This window comes from Channa argus, chromosome 11 (assembly GCF_033026475.1).
Source record: "Channa argus isolate prfri chromosome 11, Channa argus male v1.0, whole genome shotgun sequence".
In the NCBI taxonomy this organism is placed as follows: Eukaryota; Metazoa; Chordata; class Actinopteri; order Anabantiformes; family Channidae; genus Channa; species Channa argus.
Genome location: NC_090207.1, coordinates 14,933,560 through 14,953,569, shown reverse-complemented (window position 1 = coordinate 14,953,569; position 20,010 = coordinate 14,933,560). Strand labels below are relative to the sequence as shown.

Genomic DNA, 20,010 nt, shown 5'->3' with positions numbered 1-20,010 from the left:
TATCATGTAATATGGTCAATAATATGCCCAAGAATTTTTAACAAACACAATCAAAATATTTTATAGAGTTATCTCTTATCTTTTGTTTTTGAATGTACAGGGGCAAGTTGAAATGCTAACCTAATAACCTAATAATATTTTAAATATATCTATTTGTACTCTTTATTTTAATGCGCATAGTCGGGTATGTAATTTCTTTGCAAAAAGGATTGAAGTGGCTGAATTGAACACTTTCTTCCAGAAGAGGCAGGAACCTAGCGTACTATAAGAGCAGAGGTACAAGCACTCAGGTGAACTACATCTTATGTCGGCATTGTAACCTGAAAGAGATCAGTGACTGCAAAGTATTGGTAGGGAAGAGTGTAGCCAGACAACACAGGATGGTGGTGTGTAAAATTACTTTGGTGGTGAGGAACATGAAGAGGACTAAGACAGAGCAGAGGACAAAGTGGTGGAAGTTTAAAAAGGAAGAATGTTGTGTAGTTTTCAGGGAGGAGCTAAGACAGGCTCTGGGTGGTCAGGAGGTTGCATTACGTCTTTGTAGATTTAGAGAAAGCGTATGACAGGGTGCAGAGAGAGGAGCTGTGGTATTGTATGAGGAAGTCTGGAGCGGCTGAGAAGTATGTTAGAGTGGTGCAGGACGCATGTGAGAGCTGTAAGACAGTGGTGAGGTGTGCTGTAGGTGTGACAGAGGAGTTCAAGATGGAGGTGGGTCTACTTTAAGGATCGGCTCTCAGCCCCTTCCTGTTTGATCTGGTGATGCACAGGCTGACAGATAAGGTTAGACAGGAATCTCCATGGACTATGATGTTTGCAGATGACACTGTAATTTGTAATGAAAGCAGGGAGCAGGTGGAGGAAAATCTAGAGAGGTGGAGGTGTGCAGGATTTTAAGTAGTTAGGGTCAATGGTTCAGAGCAACGAAGAGCATGGAAAAGAGATGAAGAGGCGAGTGCAAGCAGGTTGGAACGGGTGGAGAAAAGTGTCAGGTGTGTTGTCTTCTGAAAACCAACCATTTGACCAATTGACTAAAACAACCACATACATTCAAAATGTATTTATTCACAGTTCTGATCCGTAAAAAAAGGGTACAAACACACATATGCTAAGGTTCAGTATACTGAGGTTACATGGAAGGAAAACATATGCTCCACTTCATCTTTTTACAATTTAACACTTACATCTGCTCAATCTCACTTGGCCATATCTATCAGACTCTGCAGAGACGTGGGCACCCAAGTCTTCTCTCCTTGCACAAACACAACCCCTCTGTCTATGTAGATGACAATTCGCCCAAATGTGTAAAGCTGTTTGCCCTCATGCCTTTTGGCCACTATGGGCATAAAGACAATGTTGTTTTCTTCTGCCTTGGTCTGAATAAGATCTTTAAAGTTAGTTGGTACACCCGTGCTGATGCCCCTGTGAGCCACACTCTCAGCATCCCGACGCTCCTGCATTGCTTCGTACTGGAAGTCTTTTCGTCTCTCTGTCTGTGTGAGATATGCAATGTTCTCCCTTGCTCCAGGCTGCATATATCCACCTGTGAAAAAAAAAAAAAAGAACATGTGTCATAAATTGGTTTACTAACAACATTGCTTTATTGCTTCATTATCACATTTCTAAAAATGAATCTTCTTCTTTTCCTTTCGGCTGTTCCCTTTCAGGGGTTCGCCACAGTGAATCATGTGCCTCCATCTAACCCTGTCCTCTGCATCCTCCTCTCTCACTACACCAGTTCTAAAAATGAATGGGGTCCTATAATTTCCATGTGTTTAGGTTCTGAGACTGCATGCAGTACTCACCTATGCCTGAAGACACTGCACGGTTCATGATGTCCAAAGCTTCGTTGAATTTCTCTTTTATGAGCGGTTGTGCCAACAATACATCACTGAACATGCTTTTCCAACCAAGGTACCACTTAGTGATTTCTTCATAGTTAGGACTATTGCTCAACCATGAACAAAGAACCTATGGTCAATATAAGGACACAACAAATATAAAATTAAAAACTGGAAATAATTCATTGTGACTGACTAAATTTTGTAGACAATATGCCATGCAATCATATTCACTGACTTGCAACCACTTTGTAAAGAAGTTTTTGTCCAGCAGGGACACAAGGCTCGAGGGGGACAGCATACCCTCCCAGTCCATCACCCAGTGAAATGGCTCCATCTGCTGCTGGTGAGGGTTTATAACCAGTTCTTCCAGACATAAAGCTGTGTAGGGTAACCGAAACATTACATGAAGACAAGGAACCAATGAGGAAAAAAGAGGATTAGAGACAATGTAATACAGTCCCCTACAAAAGTATGAGAACAGCAAGTGTAGTTCATTTGTTTTTGCTGTCCACTGAAGATGTTAGTGTTTTGATTGTTTTTACACTTCAATAAATGACACAACATAGACCATAGCACTGTGTTTGTGGATCATTGTGTTGCTGTATATGAAAGCTCGTCCAATTTAGTTTTTCTGCATTTCTAGAAACAAAAGATACTGTGATTAAGATATTGAGGTGTAATAATCATGAAATGTATTTGTAAAATTCTGATCTTTCATCTGATATCAATAATTTGATCTTTATCTACAGCATACAGTAAAAACAAAAAGCATTAGCCTTGCTTATCTTATACTTTTGAAGAAGTCTATACACTCTCTTGGTTTACTGTAGTACATTTAAGTCTGTCACTGATGAAGACATACCTAGTTTAGGGATGATGTTTTTCAACATAAAGGCCTCCCATGCACCTGGTGTAAAAACATCTTTCCATGGCTGCAGGATGAGGCGGGCTGAGGCATCACTGGGATGCCACCGTTGCAATGCATTGGACAGTTTGCTCCTGATTGGTGGATACAGAGGCTCTAGACGTGTTTGGAGCAGAGGAAGCCAAGGGTGGATCCAAGAGTGGATAGGCACCGTGTCAGTTAAAGGGTTCCAGTTATCAACCTATCATACAGGAAACCAGAGAATGAAGAAAGCTTACAAGATATATAAAAAAAAAAAAAAACACCAATCCACAAGATTGGTGATAGTTTATATTAATTTGTATTAAATTATAATAAGCATCTAAATAAGTGTATTTATTTGGAGATATTGTCTTTGTCCTGCCTCTCGCTGTAGCCGGGGTAAGATCAGCTGTTCCAACAAGTGGTCCAGGATCCACATGGGGAGAAGTGGAGCCCACACTTCCACACAGTCAACCATCGGCCCAACCAAGCGAGGCTGCCAGCCTGACACACAGGAACGCATTACTGGAATCCACACTTCCCACAAAAGTCTATAAAAAAAGGAAAATGCGTGTCATAAATACATATAGTGACTAAAGAGGAGTTGACTGTCAGTTGATTAAATTTTACTGTCAGTTAAATTTAATCAAGTAAGTGAGCAAAAATGAATGTGGTTTGTATTTTAAAATTACCTGTGGTAAGGGTCCATATTTGAATCTGGAGCACTGGAGTGTAGATCTCTAGATTCAAGAATTGCTCTCCACTGACCAATGTCTTCCAGACAATAAGAGCTATCCTAAAAAAGTGAAACAAAAGTCTTAGGATTGCCAGCTTAAGAATTAATGATTTAAGCAAATAATGACAGTATATTATTTTTTATTTTTTTAACTGTAAAAAAGAGAACTTCAAAAGCATACCTTTAGTGGGTCCCAGGAACAAAGTTTCTCTTTGAGTAATGGGTGAACAACAGCTACAGCGAGGTCTGCCAATCCCATTGTCTTGTATTCTTCATAATAGTCTGTTTGTAATGTCTCAAAGATGCGGGCACACTCCTGAACAAAGAAGAACAAAAGCACCGAAAATTATCCACCTGAATACAACAGATAGGAATAAACTGAAATACTAATTAATAATTAAATATTACTTATAAATTTAGCTCTAGTCTGTGTGTGTTTACTGTATATGCACCTGCATAGTAGGTCCTTCCCCGGGTGCGGTCTCCCCAGATGGAAAACGCTCCACCAATGAAAGTACAGCCTCCATTCTCTGGATGGCATCTTGCTCTGCATCCAGTCTGCTCTGCAGCGCTCGTGACTCGTGGCTCAGTGACACAACTACATCTTTTTCGTGCTGCAGACGTCTGACAGACTACCACAGAGGATAATACAATAACAAAAGAAAAGGTGTGTCACTGTGGTAGAAATAACAGTAGCATGGTGGTACATAAAAATCTGGAGAAACACCAATATAAAACAAGTCTTAGGTGGCTGACACACATCATACCTGTAATATGTCCTGTTCTGTAAGGTCTATAAGTAGCTGCAAGTTATGTTCAAGCTCAGGGAGAGCAAAGCCAGATCCCTTCTGATCCCGAGTGGACATGTTTGGTGGACCTTCATCTGGAACGCTATGCTTGTTGGTCATCTGACTATAACTGTAATATACCTTTTGCTCTCTCCCAGTCATATCGATTACCTAGATACAGGAAATAGTATGTGGTAAATGAGATTGGTAAACAAAAATAAAAGCCGGTTCATGTAAGAATTTATCGATAATCATACAGGAAAAAATTGCTAACATACTTTGACCTGTGCCAGCTCTCCAGCGGATGCAGCTGTGCTATGCCGCGCCAATTTGCCTTTAGCCTTCAGTTCATCTACAGTTCTATAGGAGTACTTTGGTTTTTTCTTTCCTCCAGCCCCTGCAGGATCCTTGCGCCACTGGCCTAACTCCTTCTGAAATTCCTTCACAAACAGAAATTGAGAATGTTAACATAATGCACAAGCTATGTGTGTCATACACAAACAGTAGGTTTAGATAAAAAGAAAGGCAAAGAGAATTTCTACTCAAGGTTCTACCTTTTCCTCCTCTTCATCTGAGTCGACCACAGGAAAATCCTGAAGACTCTGCTTTGTTCGCTCAGTGCCATAAGCACCCACTGCTCCTTTGCCTTTACGAACCTTCGCCTCAATTGGGTTTACAATACCTGTAATAGAGAGCAAGGCATCAAATTATATTACCTCTACTCCAATGCTCCTAAAATAACAAATTATTAGTAAACATTTTAATAGTATAGCCTCCTTAGTGTGACCCACCTTGTGCATTCTTGCCAAGCCCTTTGCCTGGCTGGTAGCCCATCTTCTGTAGAAGTTTCTGTCCAATTCCTTTTGTGTGCTTCTCCCAACTACCAATGCCTTGTCCAGACTGTATGCCACCTGCAAATCTCTGGGACTGGTTCCCACGGAATTTACCCTAGCAAAAACAACGCTTTTTAAAATAAATGTATCGCATCATTATTGTTCTTATATTTTGTTGATCACACCGAAAAAGAACATGTGTAGGTAAGAAGCTGCACACACAATACAAATATTACCATCTGGAGTGTTTTGGGTGCAGTGCCACGAGCAGCAGGAGGTGCTGAAGGACCATCATCATCATCATCTGAATCAGACCCTCCTTCTCCCTTTTGTTGCTGCTGTTTCTCCTCAGTTGCAGTCTTACGTAGACCACCACTTACAAAGTTGACTGGAGCTGTGTAGTCTTTAGATCTAGAAAATAAAATAAAATTATTGATTAAAACACAATTTCTCTTAAAATACTACAACGGTACTCTAAATCAGCAATAAAAAAACACCTAATTTATGCCTTACCTTTTGCCTCCAAAGCTGGGTCTCTCATCCTCATCTGAATCCCTGTCAGCCCAGATGCCATACGTGGCCTGCTCCTTGGTCTGCCTGTGTCTGCGGCGGTCTGGGTTAAACTCATTAGCCAGGTCCCAGTCTGTCACCTCAAAACTTTCAATCTCTACACCTTCCTGCTCTTCCTCCTCTCTCCGCCCATACAAATGGGACATGGACATATCTGGACATCACAACAAGACAAGAAAACACCAAGATTATACTTTTTCATACAGGTATTTTTGTTTAGACTACAATACCAAATATACCGACACACAAAGTAACATCTTGATTGTCAGAAGCTGCTGAATGAAAGTACTTTCCATCGGTATCTATCTATCTATCTATCTATCTATCTATCTATCTATCTATCTAGTAAAGTCGAAAGCTAAAGCTACATTTAGAGCAATCCGAGACCGGTAAGAAATCTAATAGTCAGATTATTTATTTGTATTTATTTTTGTTAAACTACAATTAAGTCAACTAACGTTACATCCAATAAGTATTTAGCTATAGAAATGTTAAAACATAAAGACTACTGACGTTGACAATTCCCCTATCTATTAAACGTAATGTGAACTACGTGTAAAGCTAGCAAACGCTATCGTAGCTAAGCTAATGTAAACTACTACTTCAGATGAAAAAACGTTCTTTGAAATAATAAGATATATATATGAATATACTATTTCTAACTCACCCGAATTCTTAGTTGTTCCGCTAACCGAAGATCAGTTACGCATACTTTTACTGTGACAGTAAATAAAGATAACTCAGCTAACGTTAACTGCCTTCTTCGTTTTACACACGAAAACACAAGTAACGTTACTTCCGGTAACTGCTGGTGTTCTGCTAAATGTTGTACCCCGAAACATGTTTTTCCCACAGCTAATCACATGTTTGCTTTAGTGTAAAATTACTTTAATCTTATCGTTTATTCTATTTTTCGTAGTTTATCGGGAAACGGATTTTAAACGAAACCAGATATATTTTTTGAATTCGTTAATAATTTAATAACATGGTGTTTGTCAGGGTTTTATGTTATACTACAAATTTCCACCGAGTCTAAAAGATGATCGTGGTAACTGTTTCTATTCGCCAAAAGACCAGGAAAATACATTTTACGGTATACAAATATGGGCATAACACCGGAAGGAAAAATGAATGTGTCACATTCAAAATATTCCCAAATGTTGCAGGCTTACCAACTCTAAGCGGTAGTTAGAAGATAACTTTGACAACAAATGTTTTGTTTGTTTTTTTGTATATAGATATTCATCGGTCACTGGTGTATTTCCACAGATGTCGGACGCAGGTGAAAAGTGGCAAGTGGCCCGGAGACGAAAAGGCGCAGTGAGCAAATCAAAGTCGCTTCAATTAGCTTCAACTTCATCATGCTGCCAGGAGCAAGTGGATGTAATGAAAACTGTTAAAAGGATCAGGGACACAGTGTAAGTTAAAAAAAAAAGGTTGTTTCAATTAAACAGCAACTCGTTAAGCATTTATATTTCTTGGGGCTGTGAAGACACGACAGGCTTGTGCAAATACCCCATAGAACTTTAACTTTAACTCTGTCTACTCTCACTATGTAGGTCTGAGCTAGTATGTGAAAAATTTTGGCCAGAGTGGAAAGGTGGGTACTGGAATAGTTAGGGGCTATCGCCAAGCATTTTGCTAAGCTTATGAATGGTTTAGCTTGCACTCTAATGAACTCTATGAATAATTCTGCAGATCAGCTGCTAGTTGCAAGATCAACATCCCTCTCAGCACCTCCAGAGAATAAGGACACAGAGGATCTCACTGTCCACAAAGAGAATGGAAGACTATGTAAAGAGCTGGGGTGTGTGTGTTACGGCCTAGGTTCTTTTTCTTCTTGTGTTTCAGCTCGCTACCAGCTTGCCATGTTGCTGCTGCTGCTGGATGCAGGACAGGTCAGAGATCAGTTTCATCAGTGCAGTGGCATACGCAACACAACACGAGACCCTTCTCATCACAAAATGTGTCTTGCTGCTGTTCTGTTTTAGATTCCACTTAAAGAATGCTATGTTTATGACCCTGCATTCTCCTCTGGAGAGAGGGATGTTTTGAGAGAGCTGGGTCTGACTGTACTCACAGAAAATGAGGTTAGTTTTGTTTGGAGATGTACACTGCTGAGATCAAATAGACCAGGACCCATGTTGTTAAAACATTTAACAATTTAATACATATTATGAATCCTTTACTTTAGTCTATGTAGCAAGGCACTTTAGGGTATGTTTTAGGTGAGCTTGAGTGTTTAATTCAGACCTTGGAAGCAGTAGATGAATAAGAGTTTTTCTGTTCTGGAATTTTCTATGGTGTTTTTCATCTTATCAAGCAAGTTTTAAATCTCTGCAAGGGTCTTCTCATGGCTTACTGGTTGTGGGGAAGGTAGGAAATCACTGCATTCATTTTGTGTCGCTGTACTGTGCAGGAGGGGAAGCGCCTGACGACTAGGCCCACACTGTTTTACCTGATGCATTGTGGTAAAGCCCTGTACAACAACCTTCTTTGGAAGAACTGGAGTGTACAATGTCTTCCTCTAATGATAATCATTGGAAACAGCTTCAGTGGCATGTGGGACAGGTTTGTAAAAGACACCCATAAATTGGATGATGTCTAAGAATGTGCACTTGAGATATAGTGAATTATAATTTTTTTGTCTTTTGTACCAACAGGATGATCGAGAGAGAATTCAAGCGGGATTACAGATACATTAGTCAAGCTGTGTCTGTGTGTGAAGAGAAACAGCTGCCTTGTCCGTCTCATTTAATTGATGTGTTCAGCGACACATCAGTCATTACATTTCCTACAAGCAGCCTTAATGAACTCGCAAAATCTACCTGGACAGAGCCACCCGAACCACAGTATGAACACTGCCCAGACCTGGAGATTATACTGAGTGAAACGCAGAGCTGAGAAAGGAGGTGGATAATTCTAGAGAATAAAGATCAGTGGGCCCTTGAGGGGTCACCACAATGGAATGTGTTCTAGAAGTTGATTTGGCATGAGTTTTTACAACAGATGCCCTTCCTGCTGCAACCTTCACATTTTATACTGGCTTGGGATAAAACAGGAGGGGCCACACCTGATGGGGTGGGATTCAAACTCTCAGCCTTCTGCAGCCCAACCCAATTTTCTACCACTGATTTCACCAGGCCCCTGGATAATACTGGAGAATAGTGGCCTTTCATTTTTAAATTGTTGCCATTGATGTATTGTGTTACAATTTTTAAATAAATTGATCATCGTCCAAACTGACATGTGATTCTTGCTGCTGAGCACGCTGACTCCAGAAACCAAGATTTAAGAACTACTTTTAAATGCAGGAAGATACGAAAACTCCAAGTGAGCCATTTCATTCATGACTTAAATTGGTTAAAGCTCCTTGAGCATGTTTTTCCCACATTAAAAAAGTGTTTAAGAATATGGCTTAATATGACAAGCAGATTTCAGGTTGTGAAGATCTGCCATTATAGTTTTCAACCAAATAGCTACATGGAACACACTTTTGCAAAATTATTCACAATAATTCACATCAATTTTGAAGTTTCAGCGATGCGGTCCTGTAAATTTTAATTAAAGTTTTACTGGGGTGTTAAATTATAAATGTATTGTTTATGTAGAAAAAACAGATCTTACATGTTTAATATGCCAGAGTAAGCAGTTTATTGTTGGGAAAAAACAAACAAAAAGACTTGACAGTGCAATCCTCAGTAGTAGCAACACAAAGTGATAAACATCCTTTCCTTCCTCTTCTCCATTGTATAAAATTACACTTTGAATCCTGGAAGAGCTGTATCTTATGGCAGTGAGTTAAGAAAAAAAACTTGACTAACACTTATTTTAAAAAAAAAAAAATGTGTTCACTCTTCAGCTCCTCTATTGGCACTGACCGGATAGGCAACCCTATTGACTTTTTTGTCTCCTGTTTCACTGACTATGCTCGCCTTTGAAACAACATCTGCCCAGGTCCCTTTACTCTTGAGGACTGATGGGTTGGCAGCGATGACCCCTGATTCATTTATTTCACCATTTTTCACATCTGACTTAATTTCATCATACGTAACTTCAATTTTAATCTCCCTGGTTACAGTTTCTTCTGCAACCCTAACCTCTGATTCTCCATTTGCCATCCTCTTGCTTTCAGCTGCTCTCTCGCCATCATCATCTTTATCCATTTCTGACTTCACCTCATGCCTCTTTTGTTCAGCTTGCTGCACCACATGATCATTGGTTGAAACTACAGTACTGCACTTCACTGACATTGGGTGTTCCTGTTGGTTCTTGCTGTTATTCTCCTCTGCAGGGCTTCCTTCATCCTCAACTTCCTTCCCACATCCTGTGTCTTTATCTGAGCGTTTCTGTCTAGTGTTCTCAGTCTCTAAAGTAATAGGATCATTGGTTAATTTAATTCCCAGTTCTTTAGCTGCCATTGCCTTTCGCTCCAGATGTTTCTGCTTGTACTCCTGGAACTTGTCACTATAAAAACACAAATTCATTAATTTAAGTGGAGAATATCACGTCATACTGTATATAGGTGATATTTACCTCTGTGTAATTTTCCTGATCCCTGTCAGCAGAGCCATCTGCTCCAAAATGGTATCAGCTGTGGGAGTCAGACACTAGGCACAAATGGAAGACACAAGCTAACAATTACATATTTTTTTTAGTGTTTAAAAAATAAAATAAAAACACACCCACCACCTGAGGTTTCTTAAAGACAAGCTGATGTCCTTGACATACCTCGACTGTTTGCTCTGTGCAGTCAACCCCTGCCTGTCTGAGAAGGCGTTCCACCTGCACTGCTTGCTTGGTTATAGTGCAGAGAAACTCTTTACTGCAGCGTGTCTGTTGGTGATCCTCTCCAAACTAATATATATATAATAAAATAAATAAATCACGAGACACACACACACACACACACTCTTTTATATAAAGATATACTGACCAAAGAGGTAAAGGCAGTGAAGGCCTCTTTCTCATGGGTCATAGCACTCCGGTAGTCACCTTTGCTGCACTTCCACTGGGCTAAAATGTGCTGACTAGACAGAAGAAACCATGAATGAAAAAAAAAAAAAATAAATAAGAAAAAAAAAAGATGTCAAAATGACCAAAGCAGACAGTAGCATGTTGCAGAAGTTTTTTTTTAATACAATATCAGTGTAAGCTATAAATGACAACTTACTTGAGAGCAGTATGCAAATTTGTAGGGCCAAAGAAGGACGTGTTGAGTCTAAGGGCATTCTTTAAGAATTGTCCTGCTTGATCTCCTGTCAGCATTAATCCAAGACAGCTCTGTAGGTAACCAGTGAAAATACTTTCATTGCAAAAAAGTATGCCTTATTTGTAAGACATTAGTAGAGAGGGTGGAAGGATGAAGTGGTATTAAGATACTGCAACCTACATCCAGCGTTGCGGTGTAGGGATGATCCTCTCCATGGACTGTTAGCACTAGCAGACGAGCTCTAAGGAGGCATTTCTGAGCCAGGATGGTCTCCCCACCAGCATACACATACACACCTAAGAGAGCCTACATAAAAGATAACAAAAATAACCATTACATTGTGACCACATAAGACACGGCAGAGTACATACTCTACTCGTACTCACATATTGCTGGATAGTGTTTGGATGGTCAAAGCCAAGCACCCGCTCACTGATGACCACAGCTTTCAGCTGGACACTCCGAGCCTTGAAATATAGGAAATCAGAGTGATGAAAATATATTCATAGCCAGTTTCACAGGCTATGAATATTGTTAGGGCTTACAGCTGTTTGGGTACATCCAGGTATCGGGAAAGACAAAACCACTATTTCCAGGTAACACCGCATTTTAAAAAAATAAATTAAAAAAATTAAGTGAAACTCCTGCATTCAAAATCCAATATTTATTTAAAATACCAAAAGCAAACTTACCCAGTCACTCTAGAGTGTTACATCATCTGCAACATTGTTGCATTTAACTGAGTCAGTGCTTCTTTATGGTTTCACATGTAATCAGTACTTTATGCTATTGATGTATACCTGATTTATTATTTTCTTATCAATTAAAATCTAGAATTTTATCTCATAATGTAGTATTGGACTGAAGTATTTAGTATAGATAGAGTACAAGTTTTTCTTTTTTAAATTGATAGCATAGCTGAGCCTACCTCAGCTGACTTCCCCTGCAAGAAGGCCACCCTGGCCAGCAGGCTGTGGCAGTAACAGGCATCAGGGTGCAAGTCATCACACACTCTCCCAAACAGGTAGGCTGCTTCTTTCAGGTGCTCATGGGCCTGATCCAGCAGACCTAGAGATTGGAAATACACAATAGTTTTGCACAGAAATGTTTCTATAATGCATCAAATATAAAAATTACAGATAGATATTTCACAACTTTATGACCTACCTTTGTGAATGAAGTTCTGGGCAGCACGATATGGTTTTGAAGCATCCACAGTTGGTATGTGAATGTGCTTAACAACGGGGAAAATGTTGAGGATGTCATCTGGACCAATGGGAGCTTTACTTTGGTTGTCAAAGAGGTAGTCTCTCAGTCTCAGCTGGTGTAGACACAGAATTAACAAGCAGAATTTTATTTCATTTTATTATACATCATACCTTTACAGTTTTTTTAAATCTGTTAATTTTATAATTGCAATTCTTCTCTAATATATGTGTTTAGCTAATTTAAAAATGGCAACGCACTGAATCCATATTTTAGATAACCGTTACCTGCACTCCAGTCTTTAAACAGAACTCTCGGAGCAGAGATAGCTTCTGAAGGCCATAGTGCTCCACCAGGTGGTTGGGACCAGAGCTGTTACAGAGAGACATGACAATTACTCAGATATGACACTAAGCACTTGCATAATTAAGATCAAAGAAAGGTTGTGTCCTCACCCGAGGCTGTCAGAGATGTTATAGGTTTCAACAGCATCCTGGCAGACTAGGTTCCACAGTTCAGCCCCTGTGAGTGTGCTCCAGGTCGTGCTGTCAGAGGGACCAACCCCTCGTCCACGTCGCCTTGACTTCTTCTTGGTCTCCTCCCCCACTGGAGTTGGTGTGAAGTGTTGAACCAAAAGGCAGCAGATGAAGTGACTGACAGCTCCAGAAAGACTAGGCACATCCACTCCCTGCAAAGCCACAACCAGAGATGCAGCTCATTTCAAGAGCTCAAGTGTGTGATCCCATAGCTACTGCCATTTCCCCATCCAACTTTGAGGTGTAAACATAGGAATGAACAGTTATAATCATAGCAGTAAATTGTAAGTACCTGGAGGAAACTGTTGAACACTCTTCTTGTTGAACGGGTAAAAATTTCACCAATGACAGACCTCTGATAAAGATAGAAAAAGATAGTTGAATGACAGGAGTGTGGTTATATCAAGTCAACTTAAAGATTGGCTGTTCTGGAAATGACACACACTGTTATATGCCTCAGGTGCTCCTTGTCTTCTGACTGGTTGATGGCCTTAATCACATGACCAAGATAGCGGAGGTTGATGCCTCTCTGGTGCAGTGCTTGTTTTAGAGACTCTCCATCCATTGGTGCCTCATTGTTTTGCAGACAGTACTCAATCTACACACACACACACACACACACACACACACACACAGTCAGTTTTGTTCAAGTTTAGGGTAGATATGTATATGTAGCACATAAATAATTAATCCATCTTACAAATGCTGGTATCTGGTGCGTTATGATATAAGTAGCCGCTTCTTTCAGTAACCTCTGCTGCAGCTTTGTTGATGCACTTTCACTAGGAGGGAATAATACTCCTAAACCCAAAGCACAAGAAGCATGTCATGTTGTATTCTATAGAAACAGCTCTCACTGTGGATGTTCTCATCATACCTGGTGAAAAAACATTTGGGTTGAACCGCATCTCAAAGATTGTGTCACTAACTGATCCCACATCTTTACAAGCAGCTCGTACTGCATTAGTGGCTCTTGAATCACCTGTTAAAATAAAAACAATTGTCAAGTTTCAAACTGAAAGTACTTTATGTATCAATTTTATTTGACATTCAATTAGACAGTTTAAATTAAAAAAAAAAAAAAAAAAAACTCTTACAAGCAGTTGCACACTCCTCAAAACCTCCATTTTCATTCAACATTTCCTTGACACACTGAGTGAACTGGCAGTGTCTAAAAAAAATGCAAGAGACAGAAGTAAACTTTATTAAAAAAAAATTAAAATTTAAACTCAGCTGCAAGTTTGTCATTAACTGTAGAACTCACTTGTGCTGAATAAATGCCTGCATTAGCTCTGGCCTCAGTCTACAAAGGCTATGGGAAAAGCTCTTTGGAAGCCCAGACCCTGTGTGATCATTCTCAGCCCAGCCTTCTTTAACACAACCATTCTTCTCCTGGTCCTCGTTGCAGGCTTTATTACAGTCCTCCTCTCCAGTGACTGCATGACTTTCTGTCGCTTCCTCGGCACAGAAGTTGGCATCAGCTGGGAAAGTCCTGAACACATCTAGTATATATAACCTCCCATCAGCCCCCAATAGTCCTTGGGCATCCACTGAGGTAAACAGTGGGACCTGGTGACCTTTTGGTGCCACAACAACATGTCTCTGAATGCAAAGAGATTTGGCAGCGCGAGCCAAAAGTGCTAGAAGATGTCTACGTTGTGGGGACTCTTGGGGTCCTGCATTTACCCCATATAGCAAGCCTCTGAAGATGAGAAGATGACAAATAGCAGAGCCAGAAATATCAAAAACTATTCAGTCTCATTGGTGGCATTACAATTTGTTGAAATCCAAGAGGTGTACCTTGAGGCAGGAGTGGCACCCTGGTCCTGCTCTGAGCCCTCCAAGCCTGGGGCCAGGCCCTGGGCAGATAGCCGCACTCCTCTGTAGTCTACAATGGCTGTGGGTAAAACATGCAGACCCTCCATTCCCTCCAGATCAGTGTAGGCTTGGACTCCTTTAAGTTCCAACCTCTGAGCAGCCCTACATGCAGAAGATAAAATAATTAGCACTATTCTAGAACTGAAACAAAAACCCTTATATAACCCTGGTATCTACTGGGCCAGGGTTGTTTGTGAAGCCTTTACATAGTTATTTTTAAGGGCAAACAGCTATGCATCCATTATAAAGCTATAGTAGTATAATATAGGTGTTTTTTTTTGGGGGGGGGGGGTACTTACCTACGACCCTTTTCTCCACCAAAAGCTGTGCTTGTTGCACCTTGGCTCAGGTACAGGCCACCCCACAGGAAGGCTGGGTCTTCTGGGTTTCCATTCACTGGCTCAGCAAAGCCATCAGCAACAGTCTCTGCTCCCTGCATGACAGCCCTCACAAATGCACTATTTACCTGAGAAAATGTGCAGGAGAAAAAACTAAATAAAACCGATGATTTAAGTCTCAATACTGTTGTTTTAAGCTAAATTACATATTTTATGTTTACCTGGAGAAGAGTTCGATCTCTCTGCAGCCTCTCCTCCAGACTTCCTTGTGGGAGATCATGGGCTGTTTGCAACTCCTCATTCCAATCGGGAACCTACACATTACAAATAAAAATACACATAATTGAACAAGGAGTTATACTCTGAGAGCCGACTAGTGCCATGAATACTCCTCTCTTCTAAATAACCTGTGCTGCTGCCTGTTCATCCACTCCCAGTCTGCTAAAGGTGTTTTTGTGAGTGCGAGATGCACACGGAGGCCCGAGCCAGCTCAGTGTGTGGTAAGGAGTAGGCATCGCCTCCACTGGTGGCAGCTGACATCTGAAAAGGTAGAAAGATAACAATCTGCAATACTCAAAAGCCACTTCACTTACAGTAGTAGGAATGCAATCATTCACAGCATTCTTTTATTTGATTCTGGCATAATATTGCAAAATTAGTGCATTTTTCATGCACAGGTGATAGTCTTACCTGCTTTTAAGTGTGTTAAAACTTTGCTTAAAGGCAGGGCTGATGTGACACAGCAGGTCAGTAAAACAGTGACAAACTGGTGATGACTGAGCAGGACGAGGATCAAACGCATCTTCTGTAGACCTGAGACGAAGCAGGGAGAAGAATTTCCATTTATAAACATACATACAAACAATTTTTTTTGTCAAATTGTACAAAGAAACAGATGAATGATTTTGATGAGTTTCTTTACCTGTTGAGGAAGAAACCCTTTGGACAGGATGTGACATCATAACGTCGCCCCTCCATTGTCACCACAGTGAGGTACATGAAGTCTCCCTGCAGCTTCCTGTTTCCTGGAGGTGGGTTCCAACAGCTAAGAGACAAGTCCCTCAGGTAACTGGGTGTCTGATGAGACAAATATAAAAGTAACAGACAATAAATAGTCTATAAATTGCTTTTCACATTCACACACCAATGACTGCACCTGCAATGCACTCGCCTGAACCAGCAGGAGCAACTTTGGGTTTGAAGTCTTACCTAAGGACACTTTGATATGTAGTCAGCAGTGACTAGGTGAACCACTGACACTCTAGTTCGTGGACAACTGGTCTACCTACTGAGTTACAGCCGTAGTGTGTACACAGTGTAGACAAGCTAACCCAATAAATCCAAACCAATTCTAAAAATTTACTTGCCTCTGGTTGGGCACTATGTGGCAGCAAGGCCATGAGTGGTCTTTCAGAAGAACCAGGAAGGAGGTACTCAGGAGAAATTGCATCTTGATGGGTTGATTCCGTCTTTGTGCTGCTTAAAGTTCGTTTGAGGCTCTTTCCATTTGGTAAACTAGATTCTGCATCAGAAACAAAAAGACATTTTACCATGAGTTGGATTGCCAATTTGTGTCTCTGTTACCCACATCTGTAGTTGCAAAGTTTCTGTGTGTACCTGGTGTATTTGTATGCGTCAGTGTATCCAGTATGCTTGGTGACCGCCCTTCTCGAAGTGCATCCTGAGGTCCAGATGCTCTCAACAGCTCCAGGACACGGGCCAGATGAATCCTGGCTGAGTGGGTGGTGTAGGGCTCTGGAAAGACATGCACCAGCTAAAACATTTAGACTCATCTACTTTATGAAACTGAGAGCAATTTGGCAAAGGCCTGATTAACTTGTTATTGGGAACAGCTGTGCACAGTAGAAATACCTTACTATTGTCAACTTACTTTTTTTAACAGACAAAAGGTGTCTGAAAAAAATTATCCATTTTTAGTAAACACAAATCTGGCAGGGCATATACTGTACATAATAATAAGGCTATGGGACAGTTTGTTTCAGGATTTTGACAGCTGGTGGGAGAGGCTAATTAGTTGGCACAGAGCTGTAACCACTGCAACTTTAAATCTGTGCAGTTATAAACTTTGTTATGATGACTCATTAAAAGGTGACTCAGCTATTTACCTAGAGCTTACACACTGCAGTGTGTGAAAAAGGGAAAGGGCACTGGGTTTGATGAAAATATTAATAAGATCACCCTAAAGAGTCTTAATCCTTGGAAAAAGATTGTCACAGCACAAATTGGTTTGTTTTTAAATGTAAATAGTAAATTATAGTTTATAGCAACTCCACCAACTATCTGCAGCCTCTTTTGTTTTCTCCATGCTTGTGTGGGTTTCTTCTCATTGTTGACTCTAAACTGCCTCTTAATGTAAATATGAATGGTTTTCTGTCTCTATGTGTAGCCTTGAAAAAGACTGGTGATTTGTCCAAGGTGTACCGTGCCTCTCACCAAATGGCAGATGGGATAGGATCAAGTCCCCTGTTACTCAACAGGATAAATTGTTTTGATAATGACAGATGGAAGTAAGTTAAAATTAAAACAATTGTTGCAGAATATCAAGGCTTTGAACACAAATGGAGTGCACAATTGCAATATGTCACTACAAGGAATTGCAAAAAGCTTTCAAACATGCCATCTAGTAATACCTCTAAAATTATGGTCAGAAAAAGAAAATCCTTATGACTCCTAAAAAGTCTTTGCACAAATACCATTTGTGCAAATGCAAAATTAATAGAGTGATGGTACCTTCTACAAGTCGAATGATGGCTCCTGGTTTTAGACCCTTAAGGCTTTGTAGTTCTGCGAGGGGATCTAGAGTTGTACCAGCTAATGCTAGTGACAGGTTAGAGCGTGGACACACTTCATCTCTTGCAAGCAGAGACATTACAGTATCTTGAACAAGCCAAAATCCGTAGACCTATAAAGATGAATGGTTTAACACACAAAGTCATAATGACAAAAGATACCAAATTAAAGTGCATACAGTGTATATAGGTTGTACAGATACATATATCCTTAAAACTTCTTATGTTTCCAATAATAATTTGGAATAGACTGATATTTTTATACCTGCTGCTCAAATTGCTCCACTCCTGCTCCCTGAATCTTCACGGGAAATGATGAGACTTCATCTTGCTTAACACCAACAAAATTTCCCCCAGTCTGGCTAATTGCATCTGTTTTGAACAGAAAACAAACAACAACAACAACAACAATAATAACAATAATAATAATAATAATAATAATAATAATAATCTTTTTAGCCAATGGACAACCATCTAATTTGTTTTTTTCCTGCCTTTTGCTCATTACATGTGTGAATCATTCCAAATCACTGTGTGCCTGAAAAGCTCAATAAATGAATTAAAATTTTGACTTATTTAGGTTCAGTTTCTATCGTTCTGTTCTTTCTGCAGAAGAAAAAAAAAAGAACAAAAATGACCATGCACTGCCCTAAAGTGTCTGTATGTGTGTGACTGCCTGAGGGTGAGAGAGAATTTATGCAACAAAAAAAAAAAAAAGATTTGAAAAATGGAAAGTGGGGTGTGTCTGCCTCTTCACACACACATGCAGAACAAGAGGGAAAGCAGGACCCAGCGTGTTCCTCAACCTGCAGTGTGACTAAACCTGTTGAATTTGCCTACTGGCCCACATGTCATCCCAGGGTGAAGGGACAGCCACACCCAGTACTGGCATGTTTAGACAGCAGAATGCTAAAACACATAAACTAACAATGCTGTAGCTTAGCGGTAAAATGTATTTGCTTTCATGGAAACATACACATATTTTTTTATGCAACACCTTTGGCATGTTCACAGAAAAAAAACTCACTTTCCACCAAACTCTGAAAACTGTAGTGGATTTTGCAGTAAATCAACAGTTCTTGCTGTCAATCTGGGAGTACTTTACAACTGGAAAGCACCCAAAAATCTAGCTTCTCTGCGATTGGCTGGATGAAGGTCCTTCCCTTTCAGTAAACTTGGAGTCAGCCTCTTTTTTGTTGGAGCTGCTGGCATACTACTACAACAGAAAATGGCAATGTCTTCACTCCTGACAACCTTATTTCGGCACTGATTTGTAAAGCTGGCTTGTACTATGAATTACCAAGCAGAGATAATTCCTTCCTTACATATAATATATGTGAGACATGTAATGTATAGCACCAAAATAAAGTGTTTAACACATTCAAATGATTTGATTGAAAAGACGTAACCTGTCAACATTAAAGCTTATATCTTTTTTGGGGAGGCACCTTAGGGCAACCTTATCTGGAGACAGGCCAACACGTACTCTACCTTAATAAAGTCAATCTGTTCTGTGAAAGGGGAGTGGCAAAGTTTAAAAGAAGTTAAGAGGCCCACTTGAATATGGCAAAAGAGTCACTTGATTTAAAAAAAAAGGCACGTTTAGCCATTGTAACTTAAGAGATAATATTTAATTTTGAACAGCTGCTGTTAAAACACAGTCCATTCTTTGTCCCTTTAACATTTACAGTTTTTCCTATAAAGTGCGTTAGTTGACATACTCAGTAGTGTAACACACTTGTCTGTCTGTGTAAAGAAATTTACCAAAAAAGTTGATCAAAAGTTGGTAAGAGCTTAGATTTTGGATTAGCATTGAGCATGGTTAGAGCAGCAGGGCATTGCTAAATCTCCCACCCTCCTCACATTCTCCAGTGAGGGAAGCACCAGACGAAAAAAAAGAAGAAACAGAAAAGTGGAAAGGAGAGCCAAAGAAGAAAAAACACATCACAGGGATTTCTCACCAGTCTTGGCCTGATTTCTCCCTCCTCCTCTCCTCACTTTGTCCTTCATGGCTGCGGGTTGCCGTTTTTCCGTGATCTGTCCTGTTGTGTTTTCACTTCTCTGTGCCGAAAGCTGCTTCCCCTCAAACTCTACCGTCAAACTGCTGGAAGAATGCACAGGAGAGGGAGAGGGTGAGTGATCGTGTGCAGCTGGATTGTTTCTGTTTCACAGTCTGTTCAGGATTGTGACTCCTGCCCCTTTTTTACGAGGCAAACGCAGCTTATCTATTTTCCCTGTGTACCAAAGCCACACCCTCTTATTGCTTCATACTGGCTCATTACTTTAGATTGTCTCTCACACTTTGTTGGCCTGGGTGTGTCGGTGCGTTGTAGCGCTACTCACTCTTCCTTCCCTTTTATGTTTTTACTCCTCCCC

The 20,010-nt window shown here is 40.3% G+C and overlaps 3 protein-coding genes across 3 annotated transcripts; 1 reads left to right on the top strand and 2 right to left on the bottom strand.

The window, feature by feature from the left end:
- Positions 1–1,042: 1,042 nt before the first annotated feature.
- On the bottom strand, positions 1,043–6,480 carry tfip11 (tuftelin interacting protein 11). Its single transcript, XM_067521830.1, has 15 exons — positions 6,322–6,480; positions 5,598–5,808; positions 5,321–5,495; positions 5,043–5,199; positions 4,806–4,933; positions 4,530–4,691; positions 4,231–4,422; positions 3,916–4,095; positions 3,645–3,779; positions 3,420–3,523; positions 3,110–3,278; positions 2,704–2,947; positions 2,077–2,219; positions 1,803–1,968; positions 1,043–1,540 (listed from the first exon to the last, which is right to left on the bottom strand). Exons 2-15 carry the CDS (start codon positions 5,804–5,806, stop codon positions 1,194–1,196), a joined length of 2,511 nt encoding a protein of 836 aa, XP_067377931.1. The 5' UTR covers positions 5,807–5,808; positions 6,322–6,480; the 3' UTR covers positions 1,043–1,193.
- Positions 6,481–6,682: 202 nt separating this feature from the next.
- srrd (SRR1 domain containing) lies at positions 6,683–8,890 on the top strand. Its single transcript, XM_067521831.1, has 7 exons — positions 6,683–6,838; positions 6,924–7,072; positions 7,214–7,254; positions 7,353–7,552; positions 7,646–7,744; positions 8,074–8,225; positions 8,318–8,890. The coding sequence occupies exons 2-7, from the start codon at positions 6,924–6,926 to the stop codon at positions 8,556–8,558; spliced, it is 882 nt and encodes a 293-aa protein (XP_067377932.1). The 5' UTR covers positions 6,683–6,838; the 3' UTR covers positions 8,559–8,890.
- A 605-nt stretch (positions 8,891–9,495) lies between these two features.
- On the bottom strand, positions 9,496–19,885 carry si:ch211-166a6.5 (clustered mitochondria protein homolog). The gene is made up of 28 exons (XM_067520741.1): positions 19,596–19,885; positions 17,900–18,006; positions 17,576–17,747; positions 16,442–16,579; positions 16,192–16,346; positions 15,747–15,901; positions 15,515–15,637; positions 15,232–15,364; positions 15,046–15,138; positions 14,786–14,952; positions 14,409–14,588; positions 13,873–14,310; positions 13,706–13,779; positions 13,486–13,590; positions 13,309–13,409; positions 13,054–13,206; positions 12,901–12,963; positions 12,528–12,760; positions 12,360–12,444; positions 12,034–12,187; positions 11,795–11,934; positions 11,253–11,333; positions 11,047–11,172; positions 10,828–10,937; positions 10,591–10,684; positions 10,386–10,511; positions 10,191–10,264; positions 9,496–10,121 (listed from the first exon to the last, which is right to left on the bottom strand). The coding sequence occupies exons 1-28, from the start codon at positions 19,642–19,644 to the stop codon at positions 9,506–9,508; spliced, it is 4,245 nt and encodes a 1,414-aa protein (XP_067376842.1). The 5' UTR covers positions 19,645–19,885; the 3' UTR covers positions 9,496–9,505.
- Between the last annotated feature and the right edge of the window lie 125 nt (positions 19,886–20,010).

Excerpts from the sequence above, each read along its gene's own strand:
- srrd (XM_067521831.1), top strand. The coding sequence starts at position 6,924 with ATGTCGGACGCAGGTGAAAAGTGGCAAGTGGCCCGGAGACGAAAAGGC. Across the intron at positions 7,745-8,073 it reads CTGTACTCACAGAAAATGAG|GAGGGGAAGCGCCTGACGAC; the intron begins GTTAGTTTTGTT and ends TGTACTGTGCAG. Across the intron at positions 8,226-8,317 it reads TTCAGTGGCATGTGGGACAG|GATGATCGAGAGAGAATTCA; the intron begins GTTTGTAAAAGA and ends TTGTACCAACAG.
- tfip11 (XM_067521830.1), bottom strand. The coding sequence starts at position 5,806 with ATGTCCATGTCCCATTTGTATGGGCGGAGAGAGGAGGAAGAGCAGGAA. Across the intron at positions 3,780-3,915 it reads GGGAAGGACCTACTATGCAG|GAGTGTGCCCGCATCTTTGA; the intron begins GTGCATATACAG and ends TTCTTTGTTCAG. Across the intron at positions 1,969-2,076 it reads TCTTTACAAAGTGGTTGCAA|GTTCTTTGTTCATGGTTGAG; the intron begins GTCAGTGAATAT and ends TATTGACCATAG.
- si:ch211-166a6.5 (XM_067520741.1), bottom strand. The coding sequence starts at position 19,644 with ATGAAGGACAAAGTGAGGAGAGGAGGAGGGAGAAATCAGGCCAAGACT. Across the intron at positions 16,347-16,441 it reads GACGCATACAAATACACCAG|AATCTAGTTTACCAAATGGA; the intron begins GTACACACAGAA and ends TTTCTGATGCAG. Across the intron at positions 13,780-13,872 it reads CAGGCATTTATTCAGCACAA|ACACTGCCAGTTCACTCAGT; the intron begins GTGAGTTCTACA and ends CATTTTTTTTAG.